Raw genomic sequence first — 26391 nt, forward strand, 5'->3', positions numbered from 1 at the left:
CTTGATCCTCGTAGTTTTCTATCCGCTCACTCGATCATCAACTGGTGGCCCAGGCTTACATACGTTAGTCCAGCTTCCATCAAAGATCCTACCTCTCATGCAGAGCAGGTTCTCAAGTTCACTTTCCTTCTTCAGACAACGACAACCGCAATAGCTGCGGACATATGATTTTCGGGTGTTCACATCCATTTTCCATGTGCTTCTTGTGCCTCCTCATCAATCGTTTCGTAGGAGGTAACGATTTCGGGATCCTGCTGTGATACTGCTGTTGTCAACGCTTGGTCTCTTGGGTTCACGAACTCATTGCCCACATTGTGGATTCAGCAGTCCCCACGAGACATATTATTCTTCCCAGGGTCGAACGACATTCCAACCTCCTCTTCGACGAATATCCTCGATTTGCTATGGACAGCGCATGCTCATGGGTCATTCCTAGACAACCGATTGGTCTTTTGTGTCTTCTCCTGGTATCCCGTCGTGATGCGGAGGTACATAGGCCAACGTTGAGGCCCGTCTTAGGTCAGGCTGCATGTAGACTTATAAGACAAGGCGACACTTGCTGGTGCATTTGTCCAGGAGGAAGTCAGGAGGGAGTGGGTCTGAGAGCTGAGACTACTCCACATATGCCGTTTGATTTCGCACACAGTCGGATTATCCGGGTCGATCTTCCGGTGTTTCTCGGAGCCTTATAGGTGAGAGGTTGTGGATATGTCTTGTTCGCCAAGATGCTACTGTAGATCTCCCGCAGTCACGACATGCGCATCGACATCATGCAGGAGGGTACAATGCTCGTGCCGACCTCGATGGTCAAGCTTGCCCGGTTGGGGAGAAATACTATACTAACAACCTTGATCAACAGACGTTCAGGTCTGGCCTTCATCCATGTCTTGAGTCAAGCCTTCTCGATGGCCGTCAAACCATAGCAACGCTATGCTCACCTGTCCCCGTCATATTCTGGTTCAGGCAACCTACCAGTTGGAGAACCAGGCATCGACGATGATTTCTGTTTGTCACGATATGGACCGGCAGCTCCTTATGACTAATAAAAATCTGGTCCCGTTACCTCCCAAGCTCGTGTCGACTGATTTCATCTTTTAAGTCTTTCTTTCCATATAACATCTGGGTTGTGTCCGTCCACCCTCACAGACCCCTAACTTGCAGCTCTCCCACATTTGTCAACCCAGGACAGCCCCTTCTGCCTGCATTAGTATTTCCGAAACGCACATCAGTAGCTCCGCAAGCATCGGGCAACTCCTTAAGTTTATCGTCTCTTTGGTCCGCCATTCGCCTTTCCGAGACCCCCTCATGGTCCTCCTCGCAATGTGGTATCCGAAGATTGCGGCCATCGTGGCTGCAATGTGTTGCGGAATGGCTACTGTGCATGCCTCAACTTATAAACCTGCGAGGCCCCCGGCGGTACCGATGGCAGTGCGGACACCATATCTGAACTCGTGGCTACAATGTGAGCCTGAGTGCTTGCTTCCGGATAATTGGCCACGACACTGGACGTAAGTGTCAGTCGTCCGCACACTTGGCGTTGCTATCACCCACTAATTAAATCTTGCATTCGTGTAGTACACAGACTTTGGGGTGGCAGGGCCTGGTCGCAGTCGATGGCAAGGTGTTCAACTGGATGGGAAAGGCCTTTCAGAATCCGGTCGTCAAGCAAGTGTCCTTGGAGTATACGTCAACAAAGAGCATATTCGTCTTTGACGTGGACGGCAAAGTCAACCTTACTGTCACCTTTTTATCTCCGGTGTTTGCAGATGATCTTTCCAGGCAATCGCAGCAGTTTTCGTACATATCTGCAAAGGCCAAATCTGCCGACGGAGAGACTCATGATGTCCGGCTATATATGGATGTTTCTGGAGGTTAGTACTCATTTCAAATTACACCATTTCCGTGCTGCTGATGTGGTTGCCTGTCGAGCTAATGATGATCCAAAGAATGGGCAAGCGGCGATCTTTCCCAGAAGATCACTTGGGCTCATGACAAAACCAACAAGCTGGATTACCATACATTCGAACGGACCGAGCAAGTCGAGTACGGCGAGAATGGCGAGATCGCAGCTTGGGGAAGATGGTACTTTACTACTGGTTCCGACAGTGGCGTAAGTACAATCATTCAGTCAAGCTGGAAAATCCGAGTGAAGTAGATTATACGGTTAACTAACAGTCTGCTGCAGCTAAGTTGGCAAATAGGCTCAGACCAACTCGTACGAAGTCAGTTTGCAAGCAACCAAACTCTGACCAATACCGTAGATGACACTTTCAGAGCTGTTCAGGAAAACTGGTGAGTTCCCCGCCACAAGATTCAGTTTCTGTGTTACGAACCACACCTGACCATCCTAGGCCGGTATTTGGATTCTCCCACGACCTTGGCAACGTTGGGAGCAGTGATATAGAACGGCTTTTCACGTTGGGCTTGATTCAAGACAATGTCATCCACTTCGCAGGCATCAACAAAACCCTCGATGCCGTCCCTGGACTGTGGCAGTCTTACTTCAATCACGATGACCAACGGGCCATTGACGCCTTTTACGACGATTACCAGTATGCAACTAGTCACAGCAGTGAACTAGATAACAGGATTCAGCAGGACTCGGTCAAAGTCGGCGGCCAAAATTACGCGACTATCACGACGCTTTCAGTTCGCCAAAGCTTTGGGGCACTTCAGTTCGGCGGTACGCCCTCAAAGCCCTACATCTTCTTGAAAGAAATCAGCTCCAACAGCGACATCCAAACGGTTGATGTCATATTTCCGGCATACCCTATTTTGCTTTACCTGAATGCAACACTCGCAAGGTACCTGCTTGATCCCTTGTTCGAGAACCAGCAGAGCGGAGCGTACCCGAACAAATGGGCCGAGCACGACCTGGGAACTTTTCCTGTTGCGAAAGGTTATCCCTCTGGCAATGACGAGCCAATGCCGCTGGAGGAGTGCGGAAACATGGTCATCATGACGCTGGCCTACGCCGAGCGCACGGGCGACAGCAGCTATCTCGAGAAACACTACCCGATACTCTCGCGATGGGCAGAGTTCCTGGTCGAGGACTCGTTAATCCCGTCTAACCAGCTCAGCACGGACGATTTTGCCGGTACCTTGGCGTATGTTCACGTCCTGTTCAACTTTTATACTGAATATGACTGACAAATATTGTGTCTAGAAATCAAACAAACTTGGCCATTAAAGGCATCATAGGCCTCAAGGCCATGAGTAGAATTGCCAATTTAACTTCCAGCAGCGATAACTGGGGTGCGATCGCAGATGAGTACCTGGAGCAATGGAAGGTTCTAGCCATCAACAATGAGACCGACCTCCCGCACACGACTTTGAGCTATGGTGACAAGAACAGCTATGGTGAGGACATTTCCCTCCTTTCGCTTTGTTTACTTGCTTCCTGATGTGTCGCATGTAAACTCTTTTAGCACGATGCAGTATCTAACAGAGAACAACAGGTCTTCTCTACAACATATACGCAGATAAGCTCTTGGACCTCAACTTTGTCGACCAGTCGATTTTCGACATGCAGTCTAGATTCTACCAAAGCATTGCGATGAAATACGCCGTCCCGCTCGATACACGCCACACCTGGACCAAGTCAGACTGGATGATGTTTGCGGCGGCAGTTGCCAGCCCAGACACCAAGGCACTGCTAATTAACAAGCTCGCAGATTGGATCGGCAACACGACAACGAATCGAGCCATGACAGATCTGTATGATGCGGAGACAGGTGGGTATCCGCAGGACGGACCGACGTTTGTGGCCAGGCCTGTCGTAGGCGGGACATTTGCGTTGTTGGCACTGCCTTCCTGAAGGGCTGAGTTGAGAGTAGGTATGAAAGGAGCTCCGTTCTTGATGCGTAATATCAAGATGCGCTTGATCATGGACAGGATGACAAGAACTGCTGGCTTGACTCACTATACTGGGGCGTATCTGGTAGAGTCAAGACACACGAGGAAGGGAATTGGACATATGAGATATGTGCCTTGATCTCCTGGAAGGTTAGATGTTTGTTTGTACATGCTTGAAGACAACAACTCTTTGATTGGCTGTCCCAAACTGCCGCTTCACATCAAACTACTGTACTGGCGGACATACATAAGCTGGATGAAACAAAGCACCTGTCATAGGGAACAGCTAACAGACCTGGTGACCCGTGAAAACTACAGACCACTGCAGGTACCCTCGTGGCATTACGTACCGTAGAAACACGTTTAGTTGGCAAAAAGCCATCCCTCTTTGAGCGCCCGACAGTAAGTATGGGAAGCAGCACACGTCTGTACATATGTCGGCTCAGTTCGTGAAAACCTCTACAACACTGTCCACCATTAGCTTGCTTGCGTTTTCGAGCACAGGCTCGCCAGCACCTTGGCTGATATCCAGGTTTCTCAGGCATTAGCTTTTTGCCAACTAACCAACGTTTCTACGGTACCTGGTACCGTATAATCTCGCGAAATTGACTTTCGGGTAAACACTTTTCATGTAGGTATAAGTAGGGTTAGAGGTGTCGGTCCACTATGTGCATGCTTCTTCACTGCTTCTTCCCACCTTTAACCCTGCTTTTGCCTACATGAAAAGTGTCTACCCGAAAGTCAATTTCGCGAGTTTATACGGTAGGTTCATTAGGCCTTTGGGCCATCCTAGCTCGACTGGGTGTCTGACATTCTCTGTAGTCGGTTCCCTCTTCTCGAACAGCAACATGGCGGAAGGTAACCATGTCCTATGGAGATCGGCTTGGTCTTTATTCCGCACAAGCGAGATGGAATTTTGAGAAGCGGGGATTTTGTGCAATGATGCGGTTACCCGTCGTAGGTTTCATGAACTAGCTATGGCTAGGTATCCTTTATGCTGAGAGTAGAAATGATGAGAAAAGAGCGACGGTTTCGACTTGTTCGGGCAGGAGCGTACTAGGAGGGCACTCCAAGACCGGAAAAGGAAAGGCAAAGTCACTTGGATCGAAGCAGCTAAAGTCTTGGTGTACCCAGATAAAGTCACGGTATCTAAGCCTAAAGGGGATGTCCCGACATGCGCGTACAGATGGTACATTTTTTAGTTAATGACTGGAGAGAATTGAATTTACAATGTTAGGTTTGAGCCGCCAATATAAATCGACTTACGGTACGACGAAGACTATGTTGGGTTGTACTAAAAGTAGATACTTTAATTTCGTACCAGCGTAAGCGATGTGGTATGTTCTAGGCCAAATCGCCGAACTTTCATAGAGGTCTGGTCAGTGTATATAACGGCGGGATGAAGGGACATCCCCTTTAGGTTCAGATACCGTGACTCTATCTGAACACACCGTGACTTTAGCTGCCTCGACTTGGATCTCCAACAGCACCCTTTCAGTTAGCGCAGCGCCTAGACCATCTGGTATCGAAACCGACAATTGTGCACGAGCTTCCGGCTGAGCCTATGTGGTTAGGTAATAAGAGTGGCTACCTCTAGGTACCTCTGCCCTCGGGACAGGGCGGGACAGGACGTAAGAAGAGAGACGGGCACCGTCACCGCCTCATTAAGGTACTTGCAGTCCCGGCAGGCATTGCTGCACGTCGACTTGCCGCACTGCGTAGCTTCAAGTGTCCCACCTGTCTGTCCCACCTCCAAGAGTTGGTGGTCACGCCTCCGTCTTGACCCCATCTTCCCGTCTGCGTCGCCCCTCCTTCACCTATCCTTCCAAGTGCAAGTGAGAACACCAGATGACAACGCGGACTCCCTAGCAAGCACACCCATACCGTATCTTTGTCGTGCATCCACACGCTTCCATCGACGTCCTGCATCATTCCAGTCGCCCCGTCTTCGACGTTCTGCGGCCATCACAAGCGAACGACAGCCAGCAGAACCCAGCGAGACTGAAAGGGCCCATAGCACCGGGTGATCGATCCATTGTGATAACGGCCTCGAGAAGAACCAGCGATTGAGCGCATAGCAAAGAGCCCGACTTTGAACTGCAGCCATGAATCCCCACCAGGCAAAGAAGGTTGATATTCAGGTAGGTTGACATCATCCGTCAGCGCAGCAACAACTCCATCAGACCACTTCAGCCGGCCGCGATCAGGCTCGGAAAAAGACACCACCCAACTGCGATACCATCAACCGACGCCATGAAGCATTGCGGGCTCCCAGCACAACACAACAACTCGCAAAACTCGCGCCATGATAGCGACGCTGACGGTTCGCCAAATTTTACAGTCGCTCTCCCCTGAGGAACAACGCCTGTTCCGTCTGTACGGCAAGCTGCCCAGCCGCAGCGACCATTTCGCCAAGCATCTCAAGGAGCGCAAGTACTTTGATAGCGGCGACTATGCCATGAGCAAGGCTGGCAAGGGCGACGGTGTCGACACGGGCTCAGTAGGCAGCCAGCACCCCGTCCCCGAGAACATTCCCCATTTGACGAACCCTTGCGGTGCTATCAACGGTGCCAGCGGCCTGGCGCAAGCTCATCACATTGTTCATCAGCACAGCAACATGGGTCCTCAAGCCGGCAGCCCTGTTAAGGAAAGCACTTACTTCAGCCGCGGGCTGAACACCGAGGAAATCGACGCTCTCAACAGCAACGAACACAATACAGAGGCCAGACAACAGCAAGAGCAAGCCGCCCCAGACACCATCTCAGCTGCGCCTGCTGGTCAGCAAGAGCCCATCCCTATCCGACAATAAACCATCCAGAGAAACAGGCGCATGGCGTTCGACGGAGGTTCCGCCTCCTCGAAACCATTTGTCGAGCATCTCGTTCTACCGTGTAACCAAGAACACTCACCAGCACACGGCAATTAAGCAGTCACGCATAGCATGAGTATGAGATCACGTCTTGGGGTTTGTGGCGTTGGGTTTGACGTTATTCAGTGTAAGATTTTTTTGTTTGAATGAGATATGAATGGGTTAGGGTTTCGTGATCTATGTTTCGAGTGGTTTGGTCGAGTCGGGTCTATCTTTTGTCATGACAGCGCGTGCTGCTCTGAAGTCCATCTTCAATGTCTATGTTCATAAGGGCACAGATGGGATCGATCGCAGTGCTCAGACGGCACGTCATGAAGCCGGTCAACGTCGTGAACAAGAACAAATATGTTTTACAAATATGTTTTCAGGATATGGACTGATAGTGCTAAACGCGAAGACGGTGATACTTTTTTCTGCCTTAAACAGCGGGAGGAGATCAAGTTGAGTTCTTTTTCAACAAACGCCTACGAGCTTGCCAATCTTCATAGCAGCGCTGGATTCCTACTCCAAGGCCTTCTTCGCCATGGCCAACGCACCATCGAAGGTCTTGTTGCCTCCAATGAAACCTGCCGCATGAACGAAAATGCCGCCCTGGATTTGCGTGATCTCATCGAGCTTCTCATCGCGGAAGCCTCTCCAAGCCTCGGGCAGGGGCTTGCGGCTCTGGAAGGAGTCGCCAGTCTCAGGCACGCACTGCACTCTCCACTTGGCGTCGGGTGTAGGCTTCTCGGGGTACAGGACATAGAGAACCTTCTGGACGCGCTCTCCCTCTTCCTCTTCCAGGGTATAGAGATGATCCTTCCAAGGGGCCGACTGGCCCTTTAAGACAAGGATTCTACCCTCTGCATCGTACTCTTTGCGGGCCTTGTAGGCCGTCTCGACGACATCCCTGGCCGGGAGCCAAGCCTTGGTGTAGTAGTCGAGAGCGCGGTCGAACTCCTCACCGATACGCTGACTGGCCTGCTCGAACCTGCCATCTTCCTCCGCCTGGGCAGCCACAGGGTCCGAGGGGACGGGATCGTTCCAGTTGCCATTGAAGCGGCCGACCATGGCACCGAGGGTGAAACCGCCGTTAGAGAAGCGCTTCTCGATGCCGGCAGCCTTGAGAGCATCGGAATCGTAGACGCTGATGCCGTTGTCATGAGCGTCGAGGGCCTCGACGAAGCTGTCGTACAACTTGTTCCAGATCAAGCCAACCTTGTCGTTGTCCTCCGCAGGGGCGTCGGGCAGGCTGCGCGAGATGATACCCTTGCCAAAGTGCATGTAGACGAGACCGGCGCTGCTGAGCTTTGTCTGATGGTCGGGGAAGGTGGTGGTGAAGGTGCGCTGGTGGTGGTCGTAGCGGTCACGGGCGGGCTCGTACTCGCCACCAACATCGACGACGATGTCGCAGGTCTCAAGTAGCGCAGGGTCGCGGGTGCGAACCAGGCGGGCGCCGGTGTATTTGGGAACATGCTGGCGAAGCATGTGGACGGCCAGAGCCTCGTCGGCGTGGAAGTGGCCGTTGTGGGTGCCGATGGTCAGGGCACCGCCATCGGTCTTGATGCGCTTCGCTGCGTTTTCGGCCATTGTTCTGAGAAATGCTAGTGGACGAGTGAACATGAACCCTTTGGAAGAGAATTTCGGTGTCAAGCGGTGGAAGGTAGGGTTCGTTTTGGAAGAATGGAAGGAATCTTATTTCCCACCCCCCCTCTTCTCCCCCACTGACAACAAACAACAGCCCGACTTGTACACAGCAGCTCCATTATCTGAGTGATTAGTACTTTCACTAGTGTACGTACTTCTACACTAGCGCGCTATCGATTAGATTGTGGATAGCCTCTGGCCTATATTTTCCAGTACAGGGGCATGGCAGCCCGGCTAGGTAGGTAGCCTGACAGGCGAGCAAAGAGTGTAGCCAACCGTCTCTACATTGTTACTATGGAACGCATTCTGTTAGTGTTGAGTATGTACATCGCAGCGTGTCAGCAGACAGTTTCGCCTCAATCTACCGCGCGTCCATTCCCAGTGACATGATTGTAAAGGGAGGCTATACGCACTGATCCGCATCCCGGCAGGCACGAAGCTGAAGATGGCAAGAGGACGCCAGGGTTTTTCAAGCTTTTTGTTACGCGAGAACGGAAGGGTAAATACTCTCGCGGCGAAGGTACCTCTACACTAACAGCATCCTTGAGTGCAGTGTACCAAGCGGTGCAGGCAACACTAGCATGGCACTACACGCGATCCAACAAACAAGCCGCAACCTTCGCTGGAACCGGCCATCTACTCAGGTTGCAAAACAACATTTTCCCTTCGTCATTGATTGACCAAACCATCAGCTCGACACCGCGCCACGATTTATTCCGAAACCCAATCTTCCACGCACCACCCATTCCATTCTCACGACGTGCATCGGTAGACGATTACAAGCCGCAACCAAGCAGTCAATTTCCCGATCCCAGCCATCCCTCTTTTCTCCAAAATGGAGGTCGACCCGCGCGGCCGCACTGAGTTGAGCCACAGGGGAGGCGACGATGATTCTATCGACACGAGGATGGCTGACGACAAACCGACCTATCGGTCGTGGAAGAAGAAGTATCGCAAGATGCGTATAACCTTTGATCAGAAGATGCATGAAGGCGAGGAGCTGTACAAGGCCGAGCAAAAGGCCCTAGCAACCGCCCGGCGACTAGCCATTCAGAAGGAGTAGGATTATCGAACTCTCCATCGACCTTGTCGGCATCCTCTGCTAACCACGCATGTCTAATTTACAGCCGTCTTCTCGATCTCCTTCTCGACGTCAACAATTCCAACCAGATCCCACCAGAGAAGCGCTTCGATTTGAGCGTCAAGGCACCTTCCAATAAAGAAGGTCTATACCTGGACATCGATAGGCCTTCCACGCCTCCGGGCGGCATCCGGCCCTCGAAATCCTACAAGGAACTCCTCCAAGATGTGCCGCACATGCGGTTTTCCCAAGCTGCCGAGTGCTTTCCGGAGCTCCTCCGCGACCTCGAAGCCGGCCGCGACTCGCCAGCCGATCCGTTCCAGGGACAGCCCCACCCGCCTTCATTTCTCACGGCGGACGATATCGATAACTACATTTGGGAGATTGACCAACGGCTGGCGAGAAAAGAGGCCACCGAGACTGGTGTGTCGCCTCCTCCGGCCTTGCCTACCCTCGCACCGATTGCCCAGCCGAACAGCGCCGCCACCAACGCGAAGGAGAGTGGTCTGCTCGCCTCCCGGGACTTTCAGCTACGCAATCCGACATCTGTCTACAACTGGCTGCGGAAACATGCGCCCAAGACATTTCTACAAGATACAGAGGCCCACGGGGATGACAACGACCACGGTGAGTCTCGCGGCACCACCTCGGGTCGCGGCGGACGGGCTAAAGGCGAGCGTGGCGGTACGTCAGGGGGCCGTGGTGGTCGGGGCGACTCGAACTTGGCTCGTACAAAGAGGGGCGGCGCCAAGTCCGCCGCTGTTGTCGTTGAGGCGCCCGAATACTTGGACGAAGATAACAACTTGGAGGCGGCGGTGACACCGAGTACAACAAAAGGCAAGCGAAAGCGGGTTGTGGACGATGATCCGGGCTACAGGCCCAAGGGTGGGTCAAGTCGGCCGACCAAGAAGAAGCGTAAGAGCGAAGGCGGCGGCGGGGAGGCTACGCCTACATCGGGTACTAAAAGGCCGCGAAAGAGCGCCGGAGCCAGTGTTGAAGCCTCAAAAGCCAATGATTAGTGGGTGAGACAGGACGCCGTGATGGCATATCGTGAATGAGGGTGGGTGTTTGAATAATAGCAGTGACCCCTAACGTCCTTCAGCGGGTTCTTCGTATATTTGTTCCGGGCGGCCGGCTAGTTGTGGCGTTCAAGTTCTCACCACGCGCTTTTTGGCAGTGGCTCACCAAGAACAATCGGGAATGCATGTGCATGTTTTCAAGATGGGGGTAATCAGGAATAGATTTCGGGTACGAGGATTACTTATCATTCATACACACTTCGGCTTTTCAGCAGTGTTCCATGTTTCTAGTCTTCGAATGGGTCCTCATCCAGCATCCGTCCACCAGGGACCAAGGATACATGAACGATTCTCGTCTGTGAGATTTCATGGCTTGAAGTGATGCGAGTTCAGTCAGAGTGGGCGGGATTGTTTATTGTCGACCATAGAAAATAGTGGTGCTGTTTGTATACGTAGCCAACGTTTGAAACTAGAAATAGCACCCTACAAGAAAAGTGTAGCTGATCTACTAATTCGAAAAGCCAGGACAAAACAAATACCGGAACGTGGGAGAACACCAAGTAAACAGAAAATACGTAAGTAAATAAAAGATATGGTTTTGTTTGAAGGGTATTTTACTCTTTGAATTTGTTCATAAAGATGCTGTAAGCCTATGTACAAGATGCCCGCCGATTTCCAAAAACTCCGAAATGGATGGTACAGCAATGACAATGCCAGCGAATTATACCGATGACTCCTTGCCTTGATCCCTCATGTTGGTGGGGTGTAAAAGACGCAAGACGCAAGGCGCAAATGCAATGAATGCACTTTAATGCGTAAACCAAAAGATGATATCCAGGACGATGCTGTTTTCGTCTTTACTTTTCAATCCCCTGTTCCGTGCATCTCCTTTCGCCTGCGGGTGCAGCAGAACTAGACCGTTTACCCGGTCCACTGGGGCAGCTGATCCAACCGTCATCTCACGTCCGACTTGTTCCATTCCTTTTTGGAGAGGTGTTTAAGAATGCCTCAGGGTAGTGTGGCTTAGAGCTTCTCCTTGAGAGTGCTCTTGAGGCGGCGCTCGACGGCAGCCATGTACTCGGAGGTGGTGACCCAATCCTCACGGCCGGTCTTGCCGCAGGCAAGCGCGAGATCCTTGGTCATGATGCCATCGATATCGACGGTGTCAATGCAGGCCTTCTCGAGAGCCTCAGCGAAAGCAATGAGCTCGGGAGTGTTGTCGAGCTTGCCACGCTGGACAAGACCACGGGTCCAGGCGAAGATGGAGGCAATGGGGTTGGTGGAGGTCTGGTTACCCTTCTGGTGCTCGCGGTAGTGGCGAGTGACGGTACCGTGGGCAGCCTCGGACTCGAAGGTCTTACCATCGGGGGTGATGAGGACGGAGGTCATGAGACCGAGGGAGCCGAAGCCCTGAGCAACGATATCGGACTGGACATCACCATCATAGTCTGTGAAGAGGGATTTTCGGTTAGAGTTTGCTTCCCCAACCGGTTGTTGCGGGAATTCGGAGACTTACTCTTGAGGGCCATGATGTAGCCACCGGAGCTCTTGATCATCTGGGCGACCATGTCGTCGATGAGACGGTGCTCGTACCAGATCTTCTTGGCCTCGAAAGCCTCCTTGTACTGGGTGTCGTAGATCTGCTGGAAGATATCCTTGAAGCGGCCATCGTACTTCTTGAGGATGGTGTTCTTGGTGCTCATGTAGAGGGGAAGACCCTTGTCAAGAGCAAGCTTGAAGGAAGCGTGGGCGAAGCCCTCGATGGACTCATCAGTGTTGTATTGGGTCTGGGCAACACCGCCGCCGTTCTTGTAGTCGAAGACGTCGATGACCTGGGGCTCACCACCCTCGGGGGTGTAGACCATCTGGAGCTTACCGGGGCCGGGAGCGACGAGGTCCTTGGCGCGGTACTGGTCACCAAAGGCGTGGCGGCCAATAATGATGGGCTTCTTCCAGCCGGGCACCAGGCGAGGGACGCGGGGAATGACGATGGGCTCACGGAAAACAGTGCCACCGAGAGCATTGCGGATGGTGCCGTTGGGGGACAGCCACACTAACGCGCACAAACCATGTTAGCCAATGCGTCGATATGCGCCGTGCAGCGCTTCGCTTTCTGCGTGGAAATCTCCAAGATGGAAAACAAAACTTACTCTGCTTGAGCTTGAACTCCTCTACACGAGCCTCATCGGGAGTGATGGTAGCGCACTTAACACCGACGGAGTACTTCTTGATGGCCTCGGCGGCATCAATAGTGACCTGGTCGTTGGTCTGGTCACGGTACTCGAGACCCAAGTCATAGTACTTGAGGTCGATGTCAAGGAAGGGGTAAATGAACTTCTCCTTGATGTCCTGCCAGATGATGCGGGTCATCTCATCGCCATCGAGCTCGACGACGGGGTTCTTGACCTTGATCTTCTGGAAAGCCTCGGAAGCCATTGTGCGGAATCTGTTATTGGAGACGAAGAGGGAAGGGGCAGCAGGGCGAGTAAAGGCAGGAGCAGTGGCGATGTTGAGACGGGAGTAGACAGAAGCCTGACGGAGGGAGGAGCGGATGAGGTTTGCGGTGACGGGCGACATGATGAGAAAAGGGAGGGGGGGAGGGGGGGTTAGTAAAGGGGGGGGGTTGAAGAGAGGGAGAAGCTTAGGAGGCCCGGAATTATTCGCACCGGGACGGGCCGCAGGGAACTCAGGAGTCAGGAGAGTCAGGAGCGTCAGGAGGAGGCGGAACGGACGGAAGGAGGGGCGGGGGGAACGAAGTCCGGCCGGTCCAGGTCAGAGGGCAGAGGAGTGGCAGAGCTTGGGATTCCCTCTGGAAAGCCGAGGAAGTTAGCCAATGGGATGATGACCGATACAGCGCACAGAGACAACAACAACAACAACAACAGCAACAGCAACAGCAACAGCAACAGCAACAGCAACAGCAACAACAACAACACCTGAATGGTCCCCGGCGCGGTGGGATGACTATGGGGAGAATGGAGATGGTGCTCCTCCGGATCCTAGAGGTTGAAGCCCAGGACTCCAGACTCCAAAGTGGGCCACGGCAAGCTCGCAGTTGCGAAGTGCATTGCGGGTTCCGGGGCATCTCCGCTCTCAGGCCGACCAGGCGGACAGCTCAACAGACAAGTGGACGGCCACCTTCTTGAACTGGCCGGCCGTCGTCACCGAAGGGACGAGCCTCAGCTGCGGCCCAAAGGAGCGCTAGAGGCTGACATGCAAGCAGGACAAGGGATTTGTGCTATGACATGGCAGTGTAGGGGAATTGCTCTTCAAGACATAGATGGTACTGACTAGACTCTTGCAATGATAACTAAGTACCTCTGTACCGAGTATCGCCAGTTCGATAAGGTAGGTAGATATATAAGCTGGGCGGGTTCCTGGCGACGGCGCGACTAGGTCGACTAAGGATGCTCGACAGGGTCAGCTTGCTTCGGACGAGGCGACTGATGTCGGTGGCGGGGCGTTGCGCATGTGCAGATAGACAGACGTAGCGAGTGTGGTGTACACTACACTACTCTGCGCAGTCGATCTGACAAATGCCAGCAACGGGACGCAGCGGGACGACGCTGACTTGAAGACGTCGACCGTACACGTACGCAGTTGTACGTAACGTCCGTTGCGCGTGGGGTACCTGCCTTCGTACGTTCTGTGACTTTTTTGGTCGCGTGTAGCGGGGAGCAGTGGATGAACCGGCTGGCTCTGTGACTGACCGAGACTCTTTGACCGACTGGTAACTGGCTTTGATGTCTTCACTTGGGATGGAGCGAAAAAAAAAAGTCTTTTTGATATTCTATCCAAGCAACTTGTGCCATCTCCGGCCATCGGACTCTCCAAATCGCATATAGGTAGATTCCTTGCACCTCCCCAGACCGCCCACCTCCGATATTGACTCTACCTGCTGCAAAAGCCTGCACTCTGCTCTGTGTTGGTACGGCCGCGAACCGGTATCATGCCAGCGGCCGTGTAGCAGAATACACAATTACCAGTCTCTAGCGCGCGTATAGTATATGAGCAATTCGCCGTTATTACCACGTATTTGTAAAGCAAAAGCCTTGCAGGCCTCAGAAAACTCTTTTCCGGCTCCTGGCTCGACGTTGAAAAGCGGGGAAACCGGGCCTCTGATGGAGGGGCAGGCGCCGGTGTTGGAGGGGTTGGGCTGCCCCTCACTGGTTCGGCCGTCGTCGTCCCAAGTTGCCATCCAATAAGAACAGCGCACGCACGCTCACAGGCGCAAGTCCTTTCAGTGTGTTGGGCAGGGGACCGGTTCGCATGCAGCAGGCTATGCCACAGTGTAACCCCCACATTTGCGCACCCGAAAAGGCATGGTTTAAATGGTTGCCCAAAAAAAAGGCGTGTGGAGGAAATGTCCAGGGACAAATCATCACCATCATTGATCCCTTCGACCGTGAAACCGCGTGAAACAGCAGTGTCCATGCCGCCACCACCGCTTGCACCACTTTTCGCCAACACCAACGTCCAACACCACACCCTTTTGGCCTTTTATCCTATCGCAATCTTGGCGGGCCCATCGCACCGCCTTCGGCCGGGGAAGAGTGCAGGAACATTGTGTCCTAGCAGAGCGGACCGCCGTCCATTAGACGGCTTTCCATTGGCTCAATGGCCACTCAGCCTGCAAGGAACACCGCCTTCGCCCTTCGGTTCCCATTTACACCGGGCGACCTTTGGTAGCGTATGTATGCCGGAACCGCTGCCATGGTCAGGCATATGGTTACAGGGGTGTGTGGCTTCCGGATTCCGGATCATCTGGAACCAAGGACGACGACAACGACATCGATGAGGGCAGGCTTATGCAGACTTCACCACAATACTAAAGTACCCAGAATCAACAGGCTTCAGCCTTGGGATGCGCCGTCCTGTAGTTCCGGCTCATGCCATCATGTATTACCAATAAACAGGCACACAGGCTTTCACGGCCTCACGGCTCAGATTTCAAAATGTGCCAGCGAATGGCGTAACACGGGGAGCGCTCGTCAATGTGGGGCCCTTGCTGGCTCAACGGAGATGATGGATCTGATAAAAACCACGCAAAGCCAGTAGGAAGCTACACTCACACGCTCACCGTACCGACTCGCTGCGGACTTGAGTCAGGTTCGAAGCAACATGTTCCGATATCGCCAACTGCCACTGCTAAGTTGTGGGTAGCCAATGCAGAGCCTTCTACGGTCGACAGGAGACCGTTTTCCAGATTTCTTGTTTTGAACAAGAAAGGCATCAGAGGAAGTTGGATGTCCGAGTCTCAATGCACAGGGCCTGGGGGTGGTTTTTGTTTTGCTTTCAGTTCAGCTGTTTATGAAAGTTGGCGGTCGTTCTTTGACTCGAAATTCTTGGCGCAGGCTTCATCTACCGCACGCTAGACTACTGCGTGGAATTATGCTACATAATGTGTACATAATTCAGCCGGGCTGCCGGAGGAGCTTCGGACAACTCGGGACTCCTTCGCCAGTTTCGGAGATAAGCTACTCCAGACTGCGTAGGTAGGCACAGGGTATGGGCTGAAAGCACAACGCGTTGCCAAGCATCGATCTCGATTGTGTAATCGAAGGTCACGACCGCAACGATCGAGTCGTCTTCGTGCCATCATCTTTCGTTGACAAAGTTTCATCCGGGATATGCTGGATTGGATAGAAGTATCATCAGGCGCACTTGCAACTCCCCGAGTCTACGCAATGCTTGCTGAAATGAAGAGAGGGCGGTGTCACATGGTGTTGTGAGGCAGAGTCTCTCGAGGACTGACATTGCACAAGGCATATCGATAAGCTTGTCAATGGCCCAGCCTCCGCTTGGAGATTATAGCCTTGGACATCGGTTGGAAGTCCTCCACAATGGCCAGCGAACAGCACAATGGGGGGGCAATGTCGGAAGCCACCAGTGCCCGAAACGAGAGGCAGTTCCGTAAACCACAATGCCGGTCATATCCTGTGACAGCCATTCACCACAAGTTTCCCCTGCAACATGAAAGCAAACCGGAAGGCATGATACATTGAGCCCATGGCCCGTATCTACTCTCATTCACCCTCATCTAGCACCCTGGTTCCTTTCATTATTATTTTCACTCATCATCGACTGCCGAACTGCCTCCTCTGTGTCTCGCAGTGTGTTGAACATGTAGGGCACGCCCACCCATGCTGCCTGATCTTTACTTTCCTCAAAAGACGCTTGTTGCAGCGCCACCACCCGCTCATCACGGCGCTCTTCGCAAGTGTCGGCCACCAGTCCTGCTCCTCTTGCCTGCCGCGTCGTGTCAGGTCGTCCCTGTGGAAGCTTCGTGGATGGTGGCCGAAATGATCGTCCCGTACAAACGCCTCTTGGTGCCGCAGACATTTCATGTAGTTGCACCGATACTTCTTCTTCATGTTGCCTAAAAGATGAGTTTGCCTGTGTCTCTTTAGGTCGGCGGCCCGGCTGAAGGCTCAGGATGAGAGCGTGTGTTTCTTTTCCTCACTGGAATTGATCTATTTCAAACAGCCAGGGTCAGTTTGCGGTCACCACATTCATGTTTGTCACGGTGGCTGCATAACGCCGGCATATCAGATCAGGGGCTAGGGTGCTGCACTTACCGACTCGACGCTTGTTCCAGCTTCGCTTGAACACTCTCAAGCACCACGGCAACGGCGAGACAGCATCGCTGAAGGACATCGAAGCCCTTTAGGTGCAGGAGGAGCTGATGGGCAGCCTTTTGAAATATCACGCTGACGGGAGGAAAATTGACGCCGTGCCGGCTGAACATATGGTGAAGCTGCCTGGTGAGAACATCCTGCACTCCTACCCTCTCGGGAAACTCCTGTTGGCGACCTTCGGCTCGCTGAATTGCCTCGTGGACTGCACGATTCTGAAGTGATGACAGAAGGCAGTGCATGAATGTCTCATCCCGATACTCGTTGTCCAAAGCAAACTGGGCAGCCATTGTAGCATGGTTTGCCACACGAATATGTCGGAGATCGTCATGTTGAATACTTGCAGCGGGCTGGGTGGTGAGATACTGTCCGATGAGTATGTAGCAGTTGAGTCACTGCTATCGGATCTTCTCATGCTGATTGAGATGAGATTCTACTGATCCAAACCTCCAGACCCTTTGAGCCCGGAGTATATCGAAGATCAGCGTAGTCCATGTCTGCAAGTCCCTTGTGGAATAATTCCAACCTGTGCGCGGTACAAGTGAATACTCGATTGTGGTCGGGCTTCTGTTTTTAGGTAAGCTGATACACGGTGATGCTGATATTTCTTGAAAGATAATCCGATTTGAGTGAAGAGATGGGCGAAGCAACTTGACTTCGCAGGCAGTGGTGGTATGAGAGAGGATTAGAAAATTACGACCCACAAAGCTAGGTGAAGCTTGCCTAAGGGATTCAAATATGTGTAGAAAATGGGCTGAATCCTCCTTTCTACCAGCTTACAGATAACAGCCATGGCTTTCATGCGGCCTGTTTGAAGTGAAGCGGGACTATCAATTACCACGCACTCACCGTTGAATCAACAATACGAGCGGGTGCTGACCTGGACATGCATTGCACTGCCATAATCCATCCTTTAACCTAGTCCTACGGAGCCTGAGGCGTCGGCGTTCTACAAGACCTGGTTAACCCAATTTGAGAAGGCTGCCCTTGTCTTCCCAACTTACACCCAGATACGACCTAGAGGAACATGACTGAGAGTGCCCGTACCGAACTCAGCTACTTCAAATCACGGATCATTTTGTCCTAACGATACTCTTGCTTCATTGCGTAGGCTGTTAGCAGCCTTTTCCCGTAAGTGGCGGTGGATAATATGGTCGACAAGGCTCTCTGAATGGTTATCGGAGTGTGTGGTCACTAGGTAGGCCAAGGAGATGTGCCCACACTGCTGCCAAAGCGAAAGGGAAAACAGAGTCTGGCGCGTTCAGATGAAAGATATGAGGAGGTTTAGACAAAAGCCCTGTCCGTTGCAGCCATTCGTTGCAGCCATATATGTCCAGTATCACGAAGTCAAAGACTGGCTCCTCATGTATTGTACACTTAACGGTAACTCCCATCTGTGACCTGACAATCGATAGTCGTTTAGCAGTACATTGTCCATGTTCTCGTACCATTCGGAAAGCAGAGCGACGTCAGAGATGCAAATCACCGAGACCATCACCAATAGGGCAGTTCCTATTCGCAGCAATATGGCGAAGCAAGTGTGCTTACTACCATACTTAGTAGCTGTCGCCGATTACCACATACAGTAGGTACACAACAAGAGGAAAGATATCTTCACCATTATATAGTAAGCAGGTACCCTTCAGATCTGTACTTTCCGTTTGGCAGCGGCTGAGCCTCCACATGACAATCCGCCCACTTGTGGCATTCCTTTTTCGACAGCAAGTGTCCTTCCTGCACGACATTAAGGTAGAAAAGTCGAATATCAACGGGTGTCGATTGTGGGTGCCATGCCAGCCATCAGTGCAGTTAACATAACAAGGCTGTAATATCAGGGCGCCATCCATTTCATTCACTCAATGAGGGATATTCAAAGTGCAGGAATGGTGCGGCTTGACGCAAGCGTCGGCATGTCCGAGTAACACATATTGCACGACATAGGTAAAGAGATAGTGCCAGTCCAGTGCCCAAATGACTAGGTTGGCTTTGTTCTCCAGATATGGAACGGTTGCCTCTTGTCTTATTGAGATTTGTCTAGACTGATAACTGGCTAGTCCGTCGTAGAGTAACTCGAGTCTCTGCCCCATTATCATTCACGGGGCGGTTGCATGATCATCTTTGGAGGTTTTGATGGCCAAAAAAACAACCTTTACCCTAAACCAGGTACACTCTTACGCTCCGGGGCTGTATCCCCCCTTTCAAAGCTTCTACACCTTTGTAGCTCGGCAGTTGAGGCAATGTGCTACCTCTTATTTCTTTGCAGACAGAAGTGCTTGGAAAGATCTAGTTCCCAGCAAATCCCGAGCTCAAAGTCTCCCAAACGACAGGTAGACAGCGAACCGATGAGCCTTGATTCACACAAGAAAGAATTACAAGCCTGAATCTATCAAGGAGGGTAAGGTGACGCTGACGTGGTAGATGAAAGCTTGTACCGCTGTACTGTGATCACCAAAAGCTAATGACGCTCCACCTCGGAATACCAAGAAGTCGGTAGGCTTCACCGAAGATGGGTTACAAGCTTACAATTCGCGCCAAAGCCTGCCATAACCTATCATATCCCTATTCCCAAGCTCAAGGAAAAGCGAGCACCCCGGTTGTGCGCAAATGCTCTTACCACGGTTATAGCACTGACGATGGCAAACCTAAGCGATGAGCACGCCAGCTTTATCCCGGGCCACGCGTAGCAAGATCTCCTCATACTTCGTCCTCAAGGAACTTGTAGGTAAATTTGAAGTCGGCCTTCCTGCGATTCATCCTGGATGTGGGTGTTAACCATGGGGTCAGGGGCGCTTCATTATGGGGCTATGCCATACCATGTGCTCTCGTAGTCAAAGAAACGATAGGTTCCTTGTTCGAATTCCTCCGTGATCGATTTTGGTTCTTCGTGTCGCTGGAACCACGTCTGGTACTGTTTGTGAAACCTCCAACTTTGGTCTTTCAGTGCCTTGGCGGCGAGGTACTGCTGGTAGGTTCCCTGTTTGTAGTAAAAAACGTAAAAGAGGGTGTCCGGATCAATCCGCTGGTAGAGACGGGGGTCTTCGAATATGGCCAGGGGCTCCTGCGGGAACTGGTTGTGCGTGTGGTACCTAACATCGGGGTAGTAGGGTCGTGGTAGCTCAGTGTCGAGAGCACTCGGCTTGTTCGCTACCGCCGCCGCATGCATCCTCTGCGTGGCAAGTGCATCCACAGATGCTGGGCACTTCTTGGTAACCTCATATGACTCGACCAGGTCCTGCAAGGACGCTGGTAGATGGTAAATCGACTCCTCTTCTTCCACTTCTTCGATGGGCTTGATACCATTGCTTGCACCGTTTGTTTGGGGCACTATACACATGTTAGTACCCGAGCTCCGACATGGATGCGGACTATTCCGACCTTTGGGCTGGGTCTTCACGGCTTCTGGTTCCGGTGTTGCTTTGGAAGTCGTTGCTGTGGCAGCTGGGACTGGTGCCGATACCTTGTCACGAGAAGACACGTTCTTGGCCGGTTCAGTCTTGCTCGGTACCGGAGTATTTGTAACCGACCCGCCAACAGCCGGGGGTACCACATTTACTATCCTCTCCTGGGCAACAGGCTGCACCGTTGCAACGCTAGGGGAGTTTGCTGCGCTGGTCTTGACGTGTTGTGATGCCGGTAGCGATGAGTTGGTTGTTGGCGGCGGGGGCAGGGGCGCGATTCCCACACCACTCTTATCGCTGGCGGCTGCCGCGGCTGCTGCACTGGCATATTTTAGGCCCTCGGCCGGCCTCGTGGGCAGTGATGCCGGTTTCATGGACACATTGCTCGCCGGTGTATTGCTAATGCTTGGCATTGTATTGTTGTGGACCGTCGCCAACGTCGGTAGTGGCGACTTCAACTGCGCAGAAGAGCGTCGTATCGATGATGCTGCAACTGTATCAGCCGGGGTACGTTGTTTCGCCGCCGGTACGCTCGCCGGCTTGGGCTCGGGCTCGGGCTCGTCCTGGATCGACTGGGCATCCTGTGAGGATCCCTTGTCGTTGTCGACATTCATTCCGTAGGCATCCTCTTCTTCTTCCAGGTTCAGGTCATCGTAAATACCCTCGTCGTCCATGAAATCCTCATTCATGCCATCGGTAACGTAGTATCTGATGCTTTCTTCCAGCTCGTTCACTTGCTCGGTCTCGACGCCGCCGTTCTCCAAAGATCGCCGAATTAGCTCCAGCTTCCCCTGATGCCATTTGTGTCGTTCAATGATGCGCTCGATTTCGCTTATCCGGTCGGCCTTGGCGCCATGTCCCTTGCCCCTCTTCATGGTGGCTTGTATTGACTCACTCTCGGCCTCGAGAGTTTCAATCTGCTGTTCGAGCTCGTCGACCATTTGGCTGAGGAATTCGCCTGCTTCCAACTTGGCTTGCTCTTTGGGGTCTAGCTTCGCCGCAGCCGACAGGCCTTCCTTGGAATACGCTTTGGTCTTCATGGCCTTTTCTACGGCCTTAAACTTTTCCATTTGCTAGAAATACCGGTGAGCTTTGGGGTGTTCACGGCGCCACACGGAGGAAAGTCCATGCTCAGCAACCAGCAGGGATACGAACCGTCTCTATCAGGCGCCTATGCTCAAGTAAAGGAGCCTTGTCCTTGATGTCGTTGCTTGCGGCCCATGTCTTGATCTGGTCTCGAAGCCTTTGCAGCTTCTTGATTTCTCGTTTCAGATTGTCCTCAAGCTTGTCCTTTTGCGCGGGGTTGTTGGATTGCTCAATCTTTTCGTAGATGGCCTCGAACTCCTGCACGCCTTCTGCCACCTTCTTAAAACACTTGTCAACTTCTTGCGCGAGCTTTCGGGCCGCCATCGTGTCAGACTGTTTCTCGCAGACTCAAATACAGGATGAGATGTCGGAGTGGGCGGTGGGTGCGGGGTGGGCGCCGGTGGTGCAATGTGTTGGTGTGATGATTTCGGGATGTTTAGGCCCCACGCGACTAGAAGCTACGGGGCTACTGTGACAGTAGCGCTAGGCGACGTTCTCAGGGCGTTGAGCCGTCGCCGGAAGGGGAGACGACGTGAGGCGAGCTGATTTTCGGAAGCTTCCTCGGTTAGCTGGCGGGACCAAGCGAGATCGACTTGAATGGGACTTGGACTTGTGTGCCACTGGATGGTGAATCAATGAATATTATGTAGAGGTATGTTGTTTGGGCAATGCGCCGAGGCTACCAGCTGTCGCGAGGCCAACCGGACAGAGGGCGTCACGGGCAACGGGCAACGGCAACGGCAACAGGCAACGGGTGGACTGAATCACCTCTGATTAAGGAGTAACGGTAGTAGTAGTAGTAGGAGTAGTAGTAGTAGTAGGAGGAGGAGGAGGAGGAGGAGGAGGAGGAGAAGTAGTAGTACGGATGTTGATGTCAATGTGGTGGCGGTGGTGCTCGATGGCGATCCCCAGTTTGGTGATTGCCTGGCGTGGTCGGCGTCGTTGTCGTCGATAAATGATCCGAGACGGATTTGTGGTTTGGGAGAGAATCAGGACCGGAGGTTTGCCCTGGTTTTGCAGATTCGGCGAAGAGAGATGATAGGTAGAGAGAGGTATGGCGATCCTGCCGAGGCTGTTACTGACCTTGAGTATTACTGTCCACTGTAGGTCTGCCTGCCCTGTCCGTAGGTGGTGCGGGTGTACTACGATACAGAACTGCTTGGGGGGTCCTTCCTTGGGCCTCTCTTCCTGTTCTGGCTGTAAAAATGGAAGGTAGCACACCTACCACTGCCAGAATTGTAATACAACGTAGAGGTATGGAAGGTGCCCGGCGGGGGCAAGGGTACTTCTACCCCCTGGAGGTAGACACCCAGCGGGCAGGCAGGCGCTGTAGTGACCTGGTATTGAGGCACTCTGCAGCAGCGCTGGTTCTTCAAGGCCATTTTTGTGGAGATGGGACGGGAGCGCTGTTCGCCGTGATGGAGGCATTGAAAGACCGAGTCTTCACCTCATGGGTCTTTGCATATTTATCGATCAAAAAATTCACCAGCTAACCGTTCCATTCACATCGGAACAGAAAAACGGAAAATGAAGGGTCCGTATAGCCAAATTCCCGCCTCTCAAGTTGTTCATTGCGTGCATAGATGACTAACGTAGCACATGCAGCAATTCTCCAGCGCGTGCTCTCAGCCTCTGTCACGGTCGACAACCAATTGGTTTCCTCTATTGGCCAAGGCATTCTCGTTTTGGCGGCTGTTGCTCCCGGCGACACGGTAAAGGAGGCTGAGGCTTTGGCATCCAAAGTAATCAAGTTGAAACTGTGGGATGATGAATCAGGAGGCCGGGTACGACACTTGCTCACACAATACGCATGGACTGAGGGAACTATTTCTAACGGCCGGCAAACCACAGTGGAAGAAGAGTGTCCAAGACATCGGCGGCGAGGTATTGTGTGGTGGGTGATATCTTGCCGGGTTGGCTAAACTCTCACTGCAAGACTAATATGATGTAGTCTCTCAGTTCACCTTGCTTGCTTCCACCAAGAAGGGCAGCAAGCCCGACTTCCACGGAGCCCTAGGCCCCGATGAGGCCAAGACCTTGTATGACCTGTTTTACAAGAAGGTTCAGGAAGGCTATAAAGCAGGAAAGGTTAAGAATGGTGTTTTCCAGGCTATGATGCAGGTTGCCTTGGTTAATGATGGACCGGTGAGCACTCCAACACTGCACTAGTATGCCAAGGGCCTTATTAACATGACAGTAGGTTACCCTCGAGGTATCGGCCACGCCGGCAGCGCAGCAGCAGCAGCAGCAGAAGAAGAAGAAGGAAGACCGAAAGCTTAACCAGAAGCAGCAAAAGCAGCCACAACAAGGGGCCGTGGAAAACGACCAAGCGACGGCAGACAAGGTGCCTGGCATGACTAATCAAGTCTAGGTAATGGAGTGGTTGAGGATTGCGAGATGGACCTAAGAAGGGGTCGATGTAATTGCCAAATGTAGAGCCGGGAAGATGATCTGCTAGACGTAAGTAGAGTTTAGAGGTTGATAGTTGGGTTCTAAAAGTGTGCTCGGACCAGTGTACTTGCCGCATATCGCTGTTCTTCTTCGATGCCACAGCCCACAAGAGATGTAGAGGTACCCTTCCCGCTCTAATCTCTACACTGCGGCATCTGCCTTTACACTACATAGTGTCGGGTATGGACCCCTACGGGTTGCATCTTGAAAATACTACTGGTGGAGCCTCGGCTGCTTTAGCCGCTGCCGCTGCAAGTAAAGTACCTGCTCCGTACTTGTATGCCTTAGCGAGTGGAATTAGGTACCTTTGGGTACAAAGCGGATATCAGACGAGAAGAGGGAAATGGGACGGGAGCTAAAGCACATCGTTGCCCCACCATTCTCGAATGTTCACGAAACCAATTCACCCCGCCCTGCACCCAGCCTGTTGAACCCTGGGACGAAATCATCACCGATAGCGACTCCCATACTTATTTCAACCAGTCTACCAGACGCCCTTTGTGCAGTCTTGTTCGCAACGTGCAGTTGTGCTACATATTGTCCGCCTACAAACCCAGTTCCTTCGTCATAGTCAGAATAGTAGCTGGTTTGGACAGGTAAGTAAGCTTCTATTTGCGCTCGCTCTGTGGACATCACGACTTCCAAACTGTTTGCCATCTTCCTCCCTCCCTGTTTACGATTTGTGCCATGAACAAACAATTTGCTTCCACCGTAGTTGTCTGAGCTATATATGCTAACCGAGCTCGTTTAGTTTACGTACAACTTAGACTCGTACCAAGATCTCTTGAAATCCTGATTCCTAGATTCAAGCCAACCATGTCTTCTACCGACGACGTCAAGCAGGCTCGCAGCCGCGTCTTTTTCGACATCACCATCGGCGGGAAGGCAGCCGGCCGTATTGTTTTCGAGCTTTATAATGACATTGTCCCTAAGACGGCCGAGAACTTCCGCGCTTTGTGCACCGGCGAGAAGGGTGTTGGCAAGTTGGGCAAGCCGCTACACTACAAGGGTTCCACGTTCCACCGTGTCATCAAGCAGTTCATGATCCAGGGTGGTGACTTCACCGCTGGAAACGGCACTGGTGGCGAATCTATCTACGGCGCAAAGTTCGAGGACGAAAATTTCCAGTTGAAGCACGACCGTCCATTCCTCCTATCCATGGCCAACGCTGGACCCGGTATGTTGCAATGTCGTTTAACTGACGGCCATCACTTTGCGGTTCCGGTCTTTTACTGACGCTTATGTCCTGCAGGTACCAACGGCTCTCAGTTCTTCGTCACCACCGTTCCTACCCCACATCTCGATGGCAAACACGTCGTCTTTGGCGAGGTACTGAGCGGCAAGTCAGTCGTCAGACAAATTGAGAACCTGAAGACCCAGGGCGACAAGCCGACCAAGGACGCCGTCATTGCCGACTGCGGCGAGCTTAGTGGCGACGCTGCTGTGAGCGCTGACACAAAGACTGCCGACGCCTACGGCGACGAATACGAGGACTTCCCCGAGGACGAAGCCACTGACGGCCAGCCTCTCTCTGCCTCCAAGATCCTCAAGATTGCGACAGACTGCAAGGACTTTGGTAACATGGCTTTCAAGGCCGGCGACCTCCCTATGGCCCTCGACAAATACCAGAAGGGTCTGCGCTATCTGAACGAGGATCCCGAGCTTGACAATGAGCCGGCTGACACAAAGCAAAAGCTGGACGCCCTGCGCGTCTCGCTGAACAGCAACGCGGCTCTCATGAACATGAAGCTGAGCGCTTGGGACGAGTGCATTCGCAGCGCTGACAGCGCACTTGCTGTTGCCACTATCTCAGACAAGGACAGGGCCAAGGCTCTATACCGTAGGGGTTACGCCCAGGTGCGCATCAAGGACGAGGACAGCGCCCTGACGAGTCTGGAGGAGGCCAAGAAGCTAGCGCCTGAAGATGGCGCCATTGTTAACGAGCTGGCCGCTGTCAAGAAGGCTGCCGCGGCTAGAATGGCGAAGGAAAAGGCTGCCTACAAAAAGTTCTTCTCCTAATTAAGTTGAGGCAATGGCGACTTGAAATTATTTTGAACGTTTGTGTGTGGTTGAAGTGCTCCTCGGATTAGAGGGTATCTACAAAAGGAGTTATCGGCATTGAGCGGGTTGGCATCAAGGTCCAATTACATACAACACCTAATGATATCCACATTGGCGTTTGGGGAGTTCAAGCTGTGTCAAGGCTGGAACATGGACTCTTAAAGGCAGTGTGTTTCGACCAGTCACCAGAGTCTTCATAGCCTCACGGAATAGAATGTGTTTTTAGGCCACTTCACCGCTTTTGTAGGCACAGCAGTTTTCCTCCGTGACGCATCCCCAGCAACAACAGACAACCTCGACCCCTCCGATT

The 26391-nt window shown here is 52.6% G+C and overlaps 9 protein-coding genes across 9 annotated transcripts; 4 read left to right on the forward strand and 5 right to left on the reverse strand.

Annotated features, from left to right (window-relative positions):
• Positions 1-4: 4 nt before the first annotated feature.
• Positions 5-206, reverse strand: NEUTE1DRAFT_118264 (uncharacterized protein; the record flags this gene model as incomplete). The annotated part of the gene is made up of 1 exon (XM_009856266.1): positions 5-206. One exon carries the CDS (start codon positions 187-189, stop codon positions 19-21), a length of 171 nt encoding a protein of 56 aa, XP_009854568.1.
• A 1114-nt stretch (positions 207-1320) lies between these two features.
• Positions 1321-3988, forward strand: NEUTE1DRAFT_88149 (uncharacterized protein; the record flags this gene model as incomplete). The annotated part of the gene is made up of 8 exons (XM_009856267.1): positions 1321-1508; positions 1576-1871; positions 1947-2110; positions 2202-2226; positions 2277-2292; positions 2352-3107; positions 3167-3360; positions 3483-3988. 8 exons carry the CDS (start codon positions 1321-1323, stop codon positions 3815-3817), a joined length of 1974 nt encoding a protein of 657 aa, XP_009854569.1.
• A 2494-nt stretch (positions 3989-6482) lies between these two features.
• NEUTE1DRAFT_118266 (MYG1 protein) lies at positions 6483-8297 on the reverse strand (the record flags this gene model as incomplete). The annotated part of the gene is made up of 1 exon (XM_009856268.1): positions 6483-8297. One exon carries the CDS (start codon positions 8291-8293, stop codon positions 7226-7228), a length of 1068 nt encoding a protein of 355 aa, XP_009854570.1.
• Positions 8298-9065: 768 nt separating this feature from the next.
• NEUTE1DRAFT_88157 (uncharacterized protein) lies at positions 9066-10531 on the forward strand (the record flags this gene model as incomplete). Its single annotated transcript, XM_009856269.1, has 2 exons — positions 9066-9409; positions 9478-10531. 2 exons carry the CDS (start codon positions 9186-9188, stop codon positions 10448-10450), a joined length of 1197 nt encoding a protein of 398 aa, XP_009854571.1.
• A 942-nt stretch (positions 10532-11473) lies between these two features.
• NEUTE1DRAFT_49798 (uncharacterized protein) lies at positions 11474-13027 on the reverse strand (the record flags this gene model as incomplete). Its single annotated transcript, XM_009855582.1, has 3 exons — positions 11474-11898; positions 11967-12503; positions 12601-13027. 3 exons carry the CDS (start codon positions 13025-13027, stop codon positions 11474-11476), a joined length of 1389 nt encoding a protein of 462 aa, XP_009853884.1.
• Positions 13028-16486: 3459 nt separating this feature from the next.
• NEUTE1DRAFT_104078 (uncharacterized protein) lies at positions 16487-16824 on the reverse strand (the record flags this gene model as incomplete). Its single annotated transcript, XM_009856270.1, has 2 exons — positions 16487-16699; positions 16768-16824. The coding sequence occupies 2 exons, from the start codon at positions 16822-16824 to the stop codon at positions 16487-16489; spliced, it is 270 nt and encodes an 89-aa protein (XP_009854572.1).
• Positions 16825-19753: 2929 nt separating this feature from the next.
• NEUTE1DRAFT_88165 (uncharacterized protein) lies at positions 19754-21893 on the reverse strand (the record flags this gene model as incomplete). The annotated part of the gene is made up of 3 exons (XM_009856271.1): positions 19754-19840; positions 19899-21556; positions 21639-21893. The coding sequence occupies 3 exons, from the start codon at positions 21891-21893 to the stop codon at positions 19780-19782; spliced, it is 1974 nt and encodes a 657-aa protein (XP_009854573.1).
• An 881-nt stretch (positions 21894-22774) lies between these two features.
• NEUTE1DRAFT_124857 (uncharacterized protein) lies at positions 22775-24075 on the forward strand (the record flags this gene model as incomplete). The annotated part of the gene is made up of 5 exons (XM_009856272.1): positions 22775-22823; positions 23244-23353; positions 23421-23463; positions 23521-23714; positions 23770-24075. 5 exons carry the CDS (start codon positions 22775-22777, stop codon positions 23938-23940), a joined length of 567 nt encoding a protein of 188 aa, XP_009854574.1.
• Positions 24076-24836: 761 nt separating this feature from the next.
• Positions 24837-26311, forward strand: NEUTE1DRAFT_69488 (40 kDa peptidyl-prolyl cis-trans isomerase; the record flags this gene model as incomplete). Its single annotated transcript, XM_009856273.1, has 2 exons — positions 24837-25197; positions 25273-26311. 2 exons carry the CDS (start codon positions 24837-24839, stop codon positions 26037-26039), a joined length of 1128 nt encoding a protein of 375 aa, XP_009854575.1.
• Positions 26312-26391: the final 80 nt, after the last annotated feature.

Source organism: Neurospora tetrasperma, assembly GCF_000213175.1.
Source record: "Neurospora tetrasperma FGSC 2508 unplaced genomic scaffold NEUTE1scaffold_6, whole genome shotgun sequence".
Lineage (NCBI taxonomy): Eukaryota > Fungi > Ascomycota > Sordariomycetes > Sordariales > Sordariaceae > Neurospora > Neurospora tetrasperma.